This window comes from Mauremys mutica, chromosome 13 (genome assembly GCF_020497125.1).
Source record: "Mauremys mutica isolate MM-2020 ecotype Southern chromosome 13, ASM2049712v1, whole genome shotgun sequence".
NCBI classification, from domain to species: Eukaryota; Metazoa; Chordata; order Testudines; family Geoemydidae; genus Mauremys; species Mauremys mutica.
In genome coordinates this window covers 45,439,140-45,451,404 of record NC_059084.1, presented here as the reverse complement: position 1 = coordinate 45,451,404, position 12,265 = coordinate 45,439,140, and the positions used below count along the sequence as shown (strand labels likewise).

At 48.3% G+C, this 12,265-nt stretch overlaps 1 protein-coding gene across 1 annotated transcript; it reads left to right on the top strand.

The window, feature by feature from the left end:
* The first annotated feature begins 1,766 nt into the window (after positions 1-1,766).
* LOC123348312 (olfactory receptor 14A16-like) lies at positions 1,767-2,723 on the top strand. The gene has a single exon (XM_044985829.1). It carries the CDS (start codon positions 1,767-1,769, stop codon positions 2,721-2,723), a length of 957 nt encoding a protein of 318 aa, XP_044841764.1.
* The last annotated feature ends 9,542 nt before the right edge of the window (positions 2,724-12,265 follow it).

Here is a 12,265-nt window from a genome sequence, read left to right as displayed (position 1 = left end):
AAACCCAAAAATTTTGTGTCATTCCGTGAAGTGAGAACAAGACAATTTTAGGGAAGAGCTGTTGAAAACTGAAGAGCTTTAGCCTCTGATATCCTCGAAAAACAAAATACCTATGGAGGATAGCAGAGATTTTCCATGAACATGTGTTCAACTGAAAACCCAATTTTCCTTTGAGATAATTAAAGCGGAAAAAGTCTGATTGACCTTAATTGGAAACTTAGATTTGTGCTAGGGTGTGGAAAATTCTTGAGTAGTAGTAGCTAAATTAGACCTCATCATTTTTTATGTTTAGTTGGGATTCTGTTTTCCAATGTGCATTACTATGCATTTATCAATACTGAATTCCATCTGCCATTTGCTTGCCCAGTCACCCAGTTTTGTGAGATCCCTTTGTAGCTCATTGCAGTGTGCTTTGGACGAAACAATCCTGAGTAATTTTGTATTGTCTGCAAATTTTGCCACCTCACTGTTGGCTCCATTTATGAATATGTTGAACAGCACAGGTCTCAGGGAAGATCGTTGGGGAGCGCAGCTATTTACCGCTCTCCATTTTGAAAACTGAATATTTCTTCCTTTGTTCCCAAACTTTTAGCAAGTTACTAATTCATGAGAGGACCTTCCCTCTTATCCCATGACTGCTAACTTTGTTGAAGAGCCATTAGTGAGGGACTTTGTCAAAAGCTTCCTGAAAGTCCAAGTACCCTACATCACCTGGATCACATTACAGTAGCTACCCTGCAGTCATTTGGTCCAGAGGCTGATTTAAGTGTTGGTTTATTTCCCACATTAAGTAGTTTTGCGATTTCATATTTCAGTTCCTTCAGAACTCTTGGGTGACTACAATCTGCACCTGGAGACTTATTACTGTTTAATTTATCAATTTGTTCCCAAACCTCCTCTACTGACACCTTGATCTGGGACAGTTGTCAGAGTTGTCACCTAAAAAGAATGGCTCTTGTGTGGGAATCTCCCTCACATCCTCTGCAGCAAAGACTGATGCGAGGAATTCATTTAGCTTCTCTGAAATGGCCTTGTCTTCCCTGATTCCTCCTTTTGCACCTTGACCATCCAGCGACCGCACTCATTGTTTGGCAAATTTCCTGCTTCCGAAATACTTAAGAAAAATTGCTTAGCTTTGTGTCTTTTGTCAGTTGCTTTTCACATTCTTTTCTAGCCGGCCTAATTATACTTTTACACTTCTCTTGCCACAAATCAATATGTAAATCAGTAGTTGGCCATTTACACGGTCTTGGGGTGGAATCATTGCAGACAAGCTGCCACGTAGGAGGCTGGGTGAGTCAATGTTAAACTTCTCTGAAAAGTGAGAATCACTATTTCAGCATTGCTATCAGCATTAGCCATGTTAGTATTTACATTTCATGCCCAAATTTAGAGCCTTCTGTTTCCCACAATCGGGTACCGTATTGGCTAGAAATGTTGGATTTAGTTCCAATCTTCCAATTTTGTTCCAGCCTTCATACCGCATTGGCCAGATCCTCAGATGGTGTAATCCATCACCCTTAGCTTTAAAGGTGAAAATCCAGTATTCACCAATGTGATAATGCATCTCACTAGTGCTCTGACTCACAGGGGTAAGGAGCACTCTCAACTTCTAGTCAGTGGAAGTGAGAAGAACTGTGCAACCGTGACATTGCCATCATGAGATATTACGGAGAGAGAATTAGGTCATTTTCTCTGTCACTCTAATCTTGCCCATTGCCCTTCTCCTTCCATCCACAGGCAGGACACACCGAATGGAGAGGAAAATGTCTAACCAAACCACCATGACCGAGTTCCTTCTCCTGGGATTCTCTGACATTCGGGAGTTGCAGATTTTGCACTTTGTGATGTTTCTGGTGATTTATCTGGCAGCCCTGGTGGGGAATCTTCTCATCATCATAGTTGTTGGCTTTGACCACCACCTTCACACCCCCATGTACTTCTTCCTGATAAATTTGTCCATTCTAGATATCGGCTCCATTTCAGTCCCAGTCCCCAAATCCATGGCCAACTCCCTCATGAACACCAGGTCAATTTCTTATTCTGGATGCGTCACCCAAGTCTTTTTCTTTATGTTCTTTGCTGTAACCGAGTACTCCTTACTCACCATCATGGCATATGACCGATACATCGCCATCTGCCAACCACTCCACTATGAGAGAGTGATGAACAGGAGAGCATGTGTCCAAATGGCAGCCAGTGCTTGGATGAGTGTTTTTGTCTACACTGCACTGCACACCGGGAACACCTTTGCACTATCCTTCTGTGGAGGCAACATGGTGGATCAGTTTTTCTGTGAAATCCCCCAGCTCCTCAAGCTCGCCTGCTCTGACTCATACCTCCATGAAACTGGGGCTATTGTCTTTAGTGTGTGCTTAGTCTTCAGCTGCTTTGTTTTTATAGTTGTGTCGTATGTTCAGATCTTCACCACAGTGCTGAGAATCCCCTCTGAGCAGGGCCGGCAAAAAGCCTTCTCCACCTGCCTCCCTCACCTCGTTGTGGTCTCCTTGTTCATTTGTACTGGTACCTTTGCCTACCTGAAGCCCTCCTCCAGCTCAACATCAGGTCTGAATCTCATGGTGGCTGTCCTCTATTCTGTGGTGCCCCCAGTAATGAATCCGATCATCTACAGCATGAGGAACAAGGAGATCAAAGCTGCACTGAAGAAACTGATAGGTGGGAGGTTATTCACCAAAAACAAAATATCCATCTTTCATCTTTGATCATGATTTCTTTTGGTGTTTCTTTTGAAATATAATCAAATGAAGGCATTATTGTCTCCTTGAGAACATGATTGGAAATCTGCTCCTGCAGAAAGTGGCGTTTACACCGTTAAAAATGCAGAGTCAAGACAATGGATTAACTGTACATATATAACTGTATAAATAAGATCATTATCTATCTATCTATCTATCCTGTATTGACACCCACCATCACACTATCTTAGCACCTTCCACCTAAAATGAATAGCCATGATCAAGTTCCCAATGGACTTGCTGAGGTCTCTGACCCTTTTTGCTTTTGAGGGTATAAATGCTGCATTGGATAACATGACTTTTGGTGAATTGTTTGCTTGTGTGACAGTGGGGTATGATGGTGTCATGTTGTGAACTTTGTTGTAGTATATGTGGAAATATTGTCAGGGTGACAGGACAAGTCTGACCTGGCTCAATGGCAGCCTATTGTGCTGCATTCCAGTCAGCTGCCCTGCCTGGGAGAGGTCTTTGTCACCTCATTGAAGGGCCATCACTGAGACCCCATCAAGACTAGAGTCTGGGGCCATTGATTTTTACTGTGTCTCCGCTACTTGTCCACCCCCAGGGAAAATGATTTTTCTATACAGGGAGCCCACAGGCATGGAAGTCAGAGATGGAACTTCACAGTTTGAACCCATGACCAAGAGACTGGGGCCTACTTAGCAGTGCGATGCCCCTGTTGAGGTAGCATAGGGCCATCCGTGGCCATGTGTAGTAAAGACTTTCAGGAGCAAGATGGCAGTGGGACTCTGCCCAGCTTGAAACACGGATGAACCCTGGACTCACAGATCAGTCCGGGGGAGGGGGTGTCTCAGAACTGTCTTGTTTTACAAATCTGTGTCGGTCGAGGGCTTATGGCATAAAGTTTCCCTTTGCTACCCCCGTGTTCCTTGCCTTCCTGCCCTGTTCTTCTTAAAGGGGTTCAGCTAGAAGCCAAAAGGGACCACAGGCTCGGTGAAGCTCTGGTGCAGTGTGTGGGTGACTGGGGGCTTGGGAGAACTCAGACACTGGTTTTGAGCTCTAAGGCAGCAGGACAATGGCCTCCCACAGCCAATGGAAGGGGATCAGAGTGTTCCCTAGAGCCCTGGAGCAAGAAACACTGATGAGACTCTACCCAGATGCAGTTGCCTTGGAAGTACGTGGCTCCCATTGCCTGGGCACTCTTACAAGAGACAAGTGACTGGACAGCTGGATAAAGGGCCACGTTCCAGCACCTGGCTTAGCTGCCTTTTATGTTGTTTTATTGATCAGTTGGTCAATTTGGTTTAGTTCTTTTATTCTTTTGGGGGAAGAGAGGGAAATGATTGTTACATGAGGGTGTCAATATTTAGTCTTGTGGTTGGGAAGCCAATGTGTGAACTCTTTGATGTTTGTTCTTTCTCTGAGCGAGATGAAGGTTTGCTTTCCACGGTGACCAAGGCGTGGGAAGGAGCCTCTGCAGCTTTCTGGATGTCCGAGTTCCTGCTGAAAGGATTATTTGGACTGTGCTGGGATTGTATTGAATTAGTAATGACGTGTTATGGGCCTTGCGCCTTGGATAAGTGCCTTTGATTATGTATTCCTTTAGATGGAATAAATTGGCTGAAGGTGTTAACATAACCCAGTTACCATCCAACACTAAACAGTGTTAAACAAATTCCAAAGCTTGGTGTCCAGAGACCTCAGTCTGATTCGCACCATGGCAAACACACCATTAAAAATCCAGTTAACCTTTTATTAACTATCCAGACAGGAAAGGAAACCACTCACAGTATTTGAAATGTCAAGTACTAAGTCAGGCTTTCATTTTAGCGACACTCCTTGTTCCCTTTCCCTTTAGCTGCAGGCAGTTTTTAGAAGGAAACCCCCCAGCGGTCTGGCAGGCTCTTAGAGGTATCAGAGATGGTAAGAACCGTCCTCTTGGGGAGAAGAGAAGAAGTTAGTTGAGTTGGGCTGGAGCTGTCATTGTTGCTGTTGTTTTTATTGTCCAGTCTTAGAAGCAAAATCCGCCTTGTTTGTCAGTCTCTTCAGTGGTATCAAAGATGGAAAAACTGTGATCCCAGGTGGTGGTTGGGATTCAGCTGGAGCCAGTAGGGGTGACAATGTCATCTGGGCCCTTCCTTCTCTGTTGCCCAGGTGCAGGATGACAAAGGCCTGGGGTCCCAGGAGACAGTAGGAGTGGCAGCCATGATGGTGAAGCTCAATCCGGAAGCCTCTATCTGTTCTTCTTTGTGTTCTTTCTGTACTTTTCTCACAATATTTCTTTCAGGACCCAGAAAGGGAGTGATGGGTAGATCAGTGTGACATAGTGGGGATTTTCCCTTGTTATGTTGTATGTGAGTCTTACTGTTTTGCATGAATGCTGCATGTGCCTCAGTTTCCCTGTGTATTGCACCAATGTCTAGGTGGTGGGAAAAGGGTGTGTGGCTTTTGTGAGGGACGCTCCAGCAGCCTGCAGGGATGCTGTGGCTGCCCCCTTCCTAACCTGAGACCCAGGGGGGAGCTGTGACCAGGTGACTCTTGGCTCAGGAAGTGAGACAAAGCCTGGAGGAGGAGCAATGGGCAGGGCAGCTGCCAGGCAGCTGGAAGCGAGTCAGTGTCAGCTGGCTTGGGGTACAGGGGGAGGGCCAGAGCCCTGGCTCTGGGCTCCATTCCCCCCCATCATGATGAACTTGGCTGAAAGTCACTGATTTCTGTGGTAAGAAGTTTTGTCCTACACTGTGTCCTTGTCGACTGATAAATCTTCTGTTTTACTGGCAGACTCAGATTCACGTCTGACTGCGGAGTTGGGGTGCAGGGCCCTCTGCCTTCCCCAGGAGCCCTGCTCGGGCAGACTCACTGTGGGAAGTGCATGGTGTGGAAGGGGATGCTAAATGCTTCAAGGTCAGACCCAGGAAGTTCAAAGCTGGGTAAGCTTATTGCCCTGGAGCCAGGCTGCTCAGGGAGAGGAGACTCCCGCAGAGTCCTGACTGGCTGCATAGGGAGTAGTTCAGCATCGCCCGGGGACTCCGTGACAAACAGTCCATCCCCTCATTATCTTCTCCTCCAGTTAGGCTTAATATCTGACATACCAATTTTGGATCATTAATGTTTCTTTTCAAAGAGAATTGGAGTTCGTTCTTCTATACAATGTTTTTCTATTTCTATCTTCAGAGGTCAAACTTCAATTCTCTTTGGCTGTCACTTCTCCAAATCCTGATGGAAAAGTGTGTTTGTAAACAAAGATGCCCAACCTTTGTTACGATGTACAAATGAAGGTAGCTTTTTATTGACATTAGAAAATAAAGTGAAAATTTGATCAGACATTTTCCAGAGTTTTGGGAGGATAAAAATAAAAATTGGAAAATTGAATACATTTACTCTTTGGGTTTTGCTTTTCTTCCACGTTTTTGCCTCCCTTCCTTCTTTTTGCCTTAGAAAAAGGGCAGAATATAAAAATAGAGAAAATGGTGACAGAAGTAGTAAAAAAACAAAACAAAAAAACCGCCAAAAACACAAACCTAATTATTTTAGTTTAAAATGTGATTGATACTAATTTTTTTTAGTCAACGGAATTAGTTTGAAAACTTTTGAAATGAAAATGTTTTTGAAATTGTTTTGTAGATTTGTGAACTATTTTATTCTTCCCAATCAGCTTTAGATTTCTAAGAAGTTAAATTTGTTAGCACCTGTTAGTAAATATTAAAACCTTGACTTCTTTCTTCCTGTGTATATGATTCATTTATATATTAACTATTCTTTAGAATCTTTACCTTCAGCAAAGAGTATGTGTGACAAATCAGATAAACTCAGACTGTGTAGAACAACACAACATATGCTTCTGGGAGAATATTCTTGGCAACGAGGTTTCCTTTGTCCGACAATCTATATAATAATACTGGTTTGTAACTAAGTTTGGGGCAATGAAAACTGCGTGTCCCTTCCAGATGCAGGAGAGACATAGATCCAGCTCTTAGTCTGTCAACAAAGGGCGGCATTGTATTCTCTTATTTTCTGTATTCTCCATAGTGCTGTATTAGTCTCTAACTGATAATCTTAAATTAAGTAATTCCAATTGAGCCTGTTATTTTGACAATCTTGAGTCATTAACTCAGACACACAAATAAGAAAACCCAGAGACCTCAGTACGGACTACGCTGTGGCTACTGATTTTATGGGCAAGATAGCATGGTGATGGATAGCCGGATATGATAGACAGATTCCACTCTTACTTAAATAAATAAATAGAAATTAAAAAAGGATGGGATAAAGATGAAATAAACAATATTTTTAAAATATTTTATTGTATTTTGTTTATTAACAATACAAAACCCCTTTTTGATCTCACAAAAATATTAATAATAATATTTTTAGTGAGAGCAATGTGATTGAATATCCTTCATTATTTCTGAAAATCTTGGTTTAACACTTTGTGATACAGCAATTCGAAGGTCTGGATTAGGGTTAGGGTGCAGGAGGGCGCTCAGGGTGGGGGTGCGGGGTCTGGGAGGAAGTTAGGGTGGGGGAGGGGGCTCAGGGTGGGGTGCAGGGTCTGGGAGGGAATTAGGGGTGTGGGAGGGTGCTCAGGGTGGGGTGTGGGGTGTGGGAGGGAGTTAGGGTGCAGGAGGGCACTCAGGGTGGGGTACGGGGTCTGGGAGGGAGTTAGGGTGCAGGAGGGTGTTCAGGGTGGGGGTTTGGGTTCTGGGAGGGAGTTAGGGTGTGGGAGGGTGCTCAGGGTGGGGTTACGGGGTCTGGGAGGGAGTTAGGGTGCGGGAGGGTGCTCAGGGTGGGGTGTTGGGTCTGGGAGGGAGTTAGGGTGCGGGAGGGCGCTCAGGGTGGGGTGTTGGGTCTGGGAGGGAGTTAGGGTGTGGGAGGGAGCTCAGGGTGGGGTGCGGGGTCTGGGAGGGAGGTAGGGTGCAGGAGGGCACTCAGGGTGGGGTTATGGGTTCTGGGAGGGAGTTAGGGTGCGGGAGGGCACTCAGGGTGGGGGTGTGGGGTCTGGGAGGGAGTAAGGGTGCGGGAGGGGGCTCAGGGTGGGGTTACGGGGTCTGGGAGGAAGTTAGGGTGGGGGAGGGCGCTCAGGGTGGAGTTACGGGATCTGGGAGGGAGTTTGGGTGGGGGAGGGCGATCAGGGTGGGGTGTGGGGTCTGGGAGGGAGTTAGGGTGCGGGAGGGCGCTCAGGGTGGGGTGTTGGGTCTGGGAAGGAGGTAGGGTGCGGGAGGGCGCTCAGGGTGGGGTGCGGGGTCTGGGAGGGAGTTAGGATGCGGGAGGGTGCTCAGGGTGGGGTGTAGGGTCTGGGAGGGAGTTAGGGTGCGGGAGGGCGCTCAGGGTGGGGTTACGGGATCTGGGAGGGAGTTAGGGTGCGGGAGGGTCCTCAGGGTGGGGTGCGGGGTCTGGGAGGGAGTAAGGGTGCGGGAGGGTGCTCAGGGTGGGGTTACGGGATCTGGGAGAGAGTTAGGGTGCGGGAGGGCGCTCAGGGTGGGGTTACGGGATCTGGGAGGGAGTTAGGGTGCGGGAGGGCGCTCAGGTTGGGGTTACGGGATCTGGGAGGGAGTTAGGGTGCGGGAGGGTGCTCAGGGTGGGGTGCGGGGTCTGGGAGGGAGTAAGGGTGCGGGAGGGTGCTCAGGGTGGGGTTACGGGATCTGGGAGAGAGTTAGGGTGCGGGAGGGTGCTCAGGGTGGGGTTACGGGATCTGGGAGGGAGTTAGGGTGCGGGAGGGTGCTCAGGGTGGGGTGTGGGGTCTGGGAGGGAGTAAGGGTGCGGGAAGGCGCTCAGGGTGGGGTGTGGGGTCTGGGAGGGAGTAAGGGTGCGGGAGGGCGCTCAGGGTGGGGTGTGGGGTCTGGGAGGGAGTTAGGGTGGGGGAGGGGGCTCAGGGTGGGGTTACGGGGTCTGGGAGGGAGTTAGGATGCAGGAGGGCGCTCAGGGTGGTGTTACGGGGTCTGGGAGGGAGTTAGGGTGCGGGAGGGAGCTCAGGGTGGGGGTGCGGGGTCTGGGAGGGAGTTAGGGTGGGAGAGGGGGCTCAGGGTGGGGGTGCGGGGTCTGGGAGGGAGTTAGGATGCAGGAGGGCGCTCAGGGTGGGGTTACGGGGTCTGGGAGGGAGTTAGGGTGCGGGAGGGAACTCAGGGTGGGGTTACGGGGTCTGGGAGGGAGTTAGGGTGCGGGAGGGTGCTCAAGCCGTGGGTGCGGGAGGAGGCTCAGGGCTGGTGCAGGCAGGAGGTGCAGATCACTTACCTGGGGCAGCTCCTTTGTGGTGCAGGGGGTGTGCAGGTGGCTCTGCGCAGTGCAGCACCGCCCCCATGGCTGCAATTCTGGGAGCTGTCCCCCCCCCCCCCCGGCAGGGCCACCTGGAACGCAGGACGAACACGGGCCGGAGGACTCAGGAGGAGCAGGGGCAGCCGCGCAGCCAGCAGTCGGAGAGAAACGCCGCTTTCCCCTTCAAAGCACCGCTTCTCTCTAGCTGCCCCTGCTCCTCCACTGGCCGGAGGACTCAGGGCCACAGTCCGAAAGGGGCTTTAGATCTGCAGGTCAGGGCCCCGGGGCCTCCTTAGTCCAGGGCCCTGCAGCCCCTAAAGCCCCTGCGTTCTGGGTGGCCCTGCCTGTGTGTGGGGGGGGGGCAGCTTCCCCATTCACTCATTCCCTCCCTCCTCCAGCCAGAGGGTGGTGCCCCTCCTGCCGCGCCCCCCAATGGATCCTCTTGCGCACCCCCTGGGGTGCGCACACCCCACGTTGGAGACCACTGATCTATTCAACTACTGCAGGTGGGTCTACTCTATCCTGTTCTAAAGAGGTACAGGTGGAGCTATTCCAAAGTTTTCCAAAGGGATTAAAAAAAATTTCGCAGGAAATTTCAAACAAATCTTTCACCAAGATCTATGAAAACTCATTAAGAGCGCAAAGAGAACTGAATCCTGGATCATCTCTAAATAAATCGTTCATTATGAATTATTCAGCCAGCCTCAGTTATAATCCTCCAGATTTTGGTAAAGTGAGGCACAGAGAGCTGAGCTGATATGGATGCATAGCTGGGTTCAGATCACAGGAGTTCCTGGCATCTCTCTAGATGGCTGGCTCTACTTGTTATTTCAGGCTGGGATTCTCAAGGGAGTCTAAGGGAGTTAGGAGCCCAAGATGTATGTGCCTTAATCCTGTAGGCTCCTTTGCAAACCCCAGCCCTCGTTTTCTGAAATTCAAGACAAGCCCAGGCCATGGAAATTAATAACAGAAAGGTGAAAATGGGATTAAAAACGAGTTTAGGAACCTACAGAAGGAGAGAGGAGCCTATTGGGATTTACAGTAGCATCTAAGCAGGTTAGGTGCCTAACTCCTAGGCGCTGAATGACCATGGGATTTAGCCACCTAGCTCACTTAGGAGAATTGATAATTCCCAGTAGGTGCCTGTCTCCCTCTTTGTAATCCTGGCCCATAGATAACGCAGAAGTTGGGCTGGAATCAGGGAACCCTGGGGGAGATCACAGCCTCTGTGCTATGTGGGGGTCAGACTAGAGGACCAGAATGGCCCTTTTTAGCTTTATCACCTAGGCATCTATGCACTGGCCTCTGGGCCTCTGCTGCTGAGCTGTGCAGGCTCCAGGGAGTGAGTCCCACTAGCCCTTAGGAAATAGACTGGATAAATCACCTTCCCGCAGCATCAGTCCTTTAATGCCACAGCAGCTCAAAGCCAACCTCACACAGGCCATCTGCAGAGACCAACAGGTGTGAGACCAGTTTTGTCAGTTCACTCTCAGATTGAGGGGTGTAGGATTCTCAGATACCTGTGCCGTCAGCTTGTAGATTCTGGTATGCCGATGGATATTGAACAGAGAATCCTGGTGCTGGATGACTGCATGCATCATATGTAGGGGAAAAATCCACAAAGACCAGTACAGTAAGTTTGTTATTTCAATTAAGTATATTGGGGGATCAACATACGGGGGAAATTAAGGTGATAAATACGAATTACAATACAAACTCATTAAGACTTTTCTCAGTTTAATCAATACCTACTGCTGATTGGTATTTTCCCACCCTTCAGGAAAATTTTGACTTTTCATTGAAAACCCAAAATCTTTTTCCACCCATTTTTTGGCAAATGAAATCTTTCTGTTCAAAACTGGATTTTTTTAAATCGCGAAACCCAAACTCTTTGGGTTTTGAGTTTTCGTTTCTTTACAAACCAAACCAAAATGTTTGAGAGAAGCAGACAGATTCTGAGATTCGTTGTTGTTTAGCAGGAAAACCAATCTCCATTTAAAAGAACGCAGCTGAAAATTCCCAACCTGCCGTACACTTTAAATAAATTGGGGAATATTATTATTGCCTGTTTAACCCTTAATTCCAAATCTGTTTATCCTGTTGCAGCTGGGCAAGTTCTCTTTCAACGAGACAGTTGTGCAGAAGTAACGACTGAACAACCAGTAAAGTTGACAGCACACACAGTGTTTTGTACAGATTAGCTCCTTTTAACCCTGGTTTAGAGTAGAACCGAGCAGCCAACACCCTGTCTATCCTGACCCCATTCAAGGGCCTACGGGAGCTCATTGGGAGTGGATCCCAGAACTGCTTGTCTAGATGCTCACTGGTGCTGGCTGAGTATAAATGGAGTAAATTGCACATAACAAGACATGTGGCCATGATTTCAAGGGGATTTAGGCACCTAGTGTGATTTTCAGAAGCACTGAGGAGCCTGGGGTTGGGTGCCTAAATGGTTTTGCAAACCCCACTGGGTTTCTCAATACCTTTAAAACTGCTGCACAGCCCCGTTGCAAAAGACCTCAGTCCTAGCAGACAAGGCAGAGAAAGGGAGGGAGGGGAAACAGAGGCAGAAAGAGGGGAAATGACTGGACCAAGGTCACACAGCAGGTCGCTGACAAAGACAAATGTAGAGGCCAAGTGTCCTGGCAACAACTGCACCGCACAGCGCAGAGTAATCGAAACAACGTGGCGGTAATGGAGGGCTGCTGCTAGCCCCTTGTTACACGCCGGCAGAAGGGCAGCTGGGAGTTGGTGCCAGAATTCAATTTGGAAGCAGGCTGCAGGCCGTCCAGACCCAGAGCTTGGGGTAGAAAAGTTACAGATGAGTTGCCACTTATGATGTTGGGTGAGTCTATGTGATACTGTCCGGCAAAGTGGGAATCAGGCTGTGCTGGCGTTTTAGTAGACCAGTTTTGTTGCCAAGCTGTGAGCTTGGAGAGGGACGTTCTTCGCGAGAGTTGTTGGGTTTGGATTGTGCTTTGTTCCATCCTTCGTACTGCATTTTAACAAGCCACACCCTGGGCCAAATCCTCAGATGGCGTAAAGTGGGGAAGCTCCATTGAGTTTAAAGGAGCTGACCCAATTCACACTAGTGTGCGAACAGGACTGATGGATCATTGGAGGCGAGGAGCATTAACAACTCCTGGTCATTGCAAGTGACGAGTGCTGGGCACCTTTGACATTCATACGAAGAGATATAAGGAGAAGGAGAATCACAGTAATTCCCTCTGTCACTCTTATCCTGACCATTGTCCTTCTTATTCCCCCTACAGCCATCACAGGATGTTCAGAAGAAGGAA

Coding starts and splice junctions, on each gene's coding strand:
- LOC123348312 (XM_044985829.1), top strand. CDS start 1,767: ATGTCTAACCAAACCACCATGACCGAGTTCCTTCTCCTGGGATTCTCT.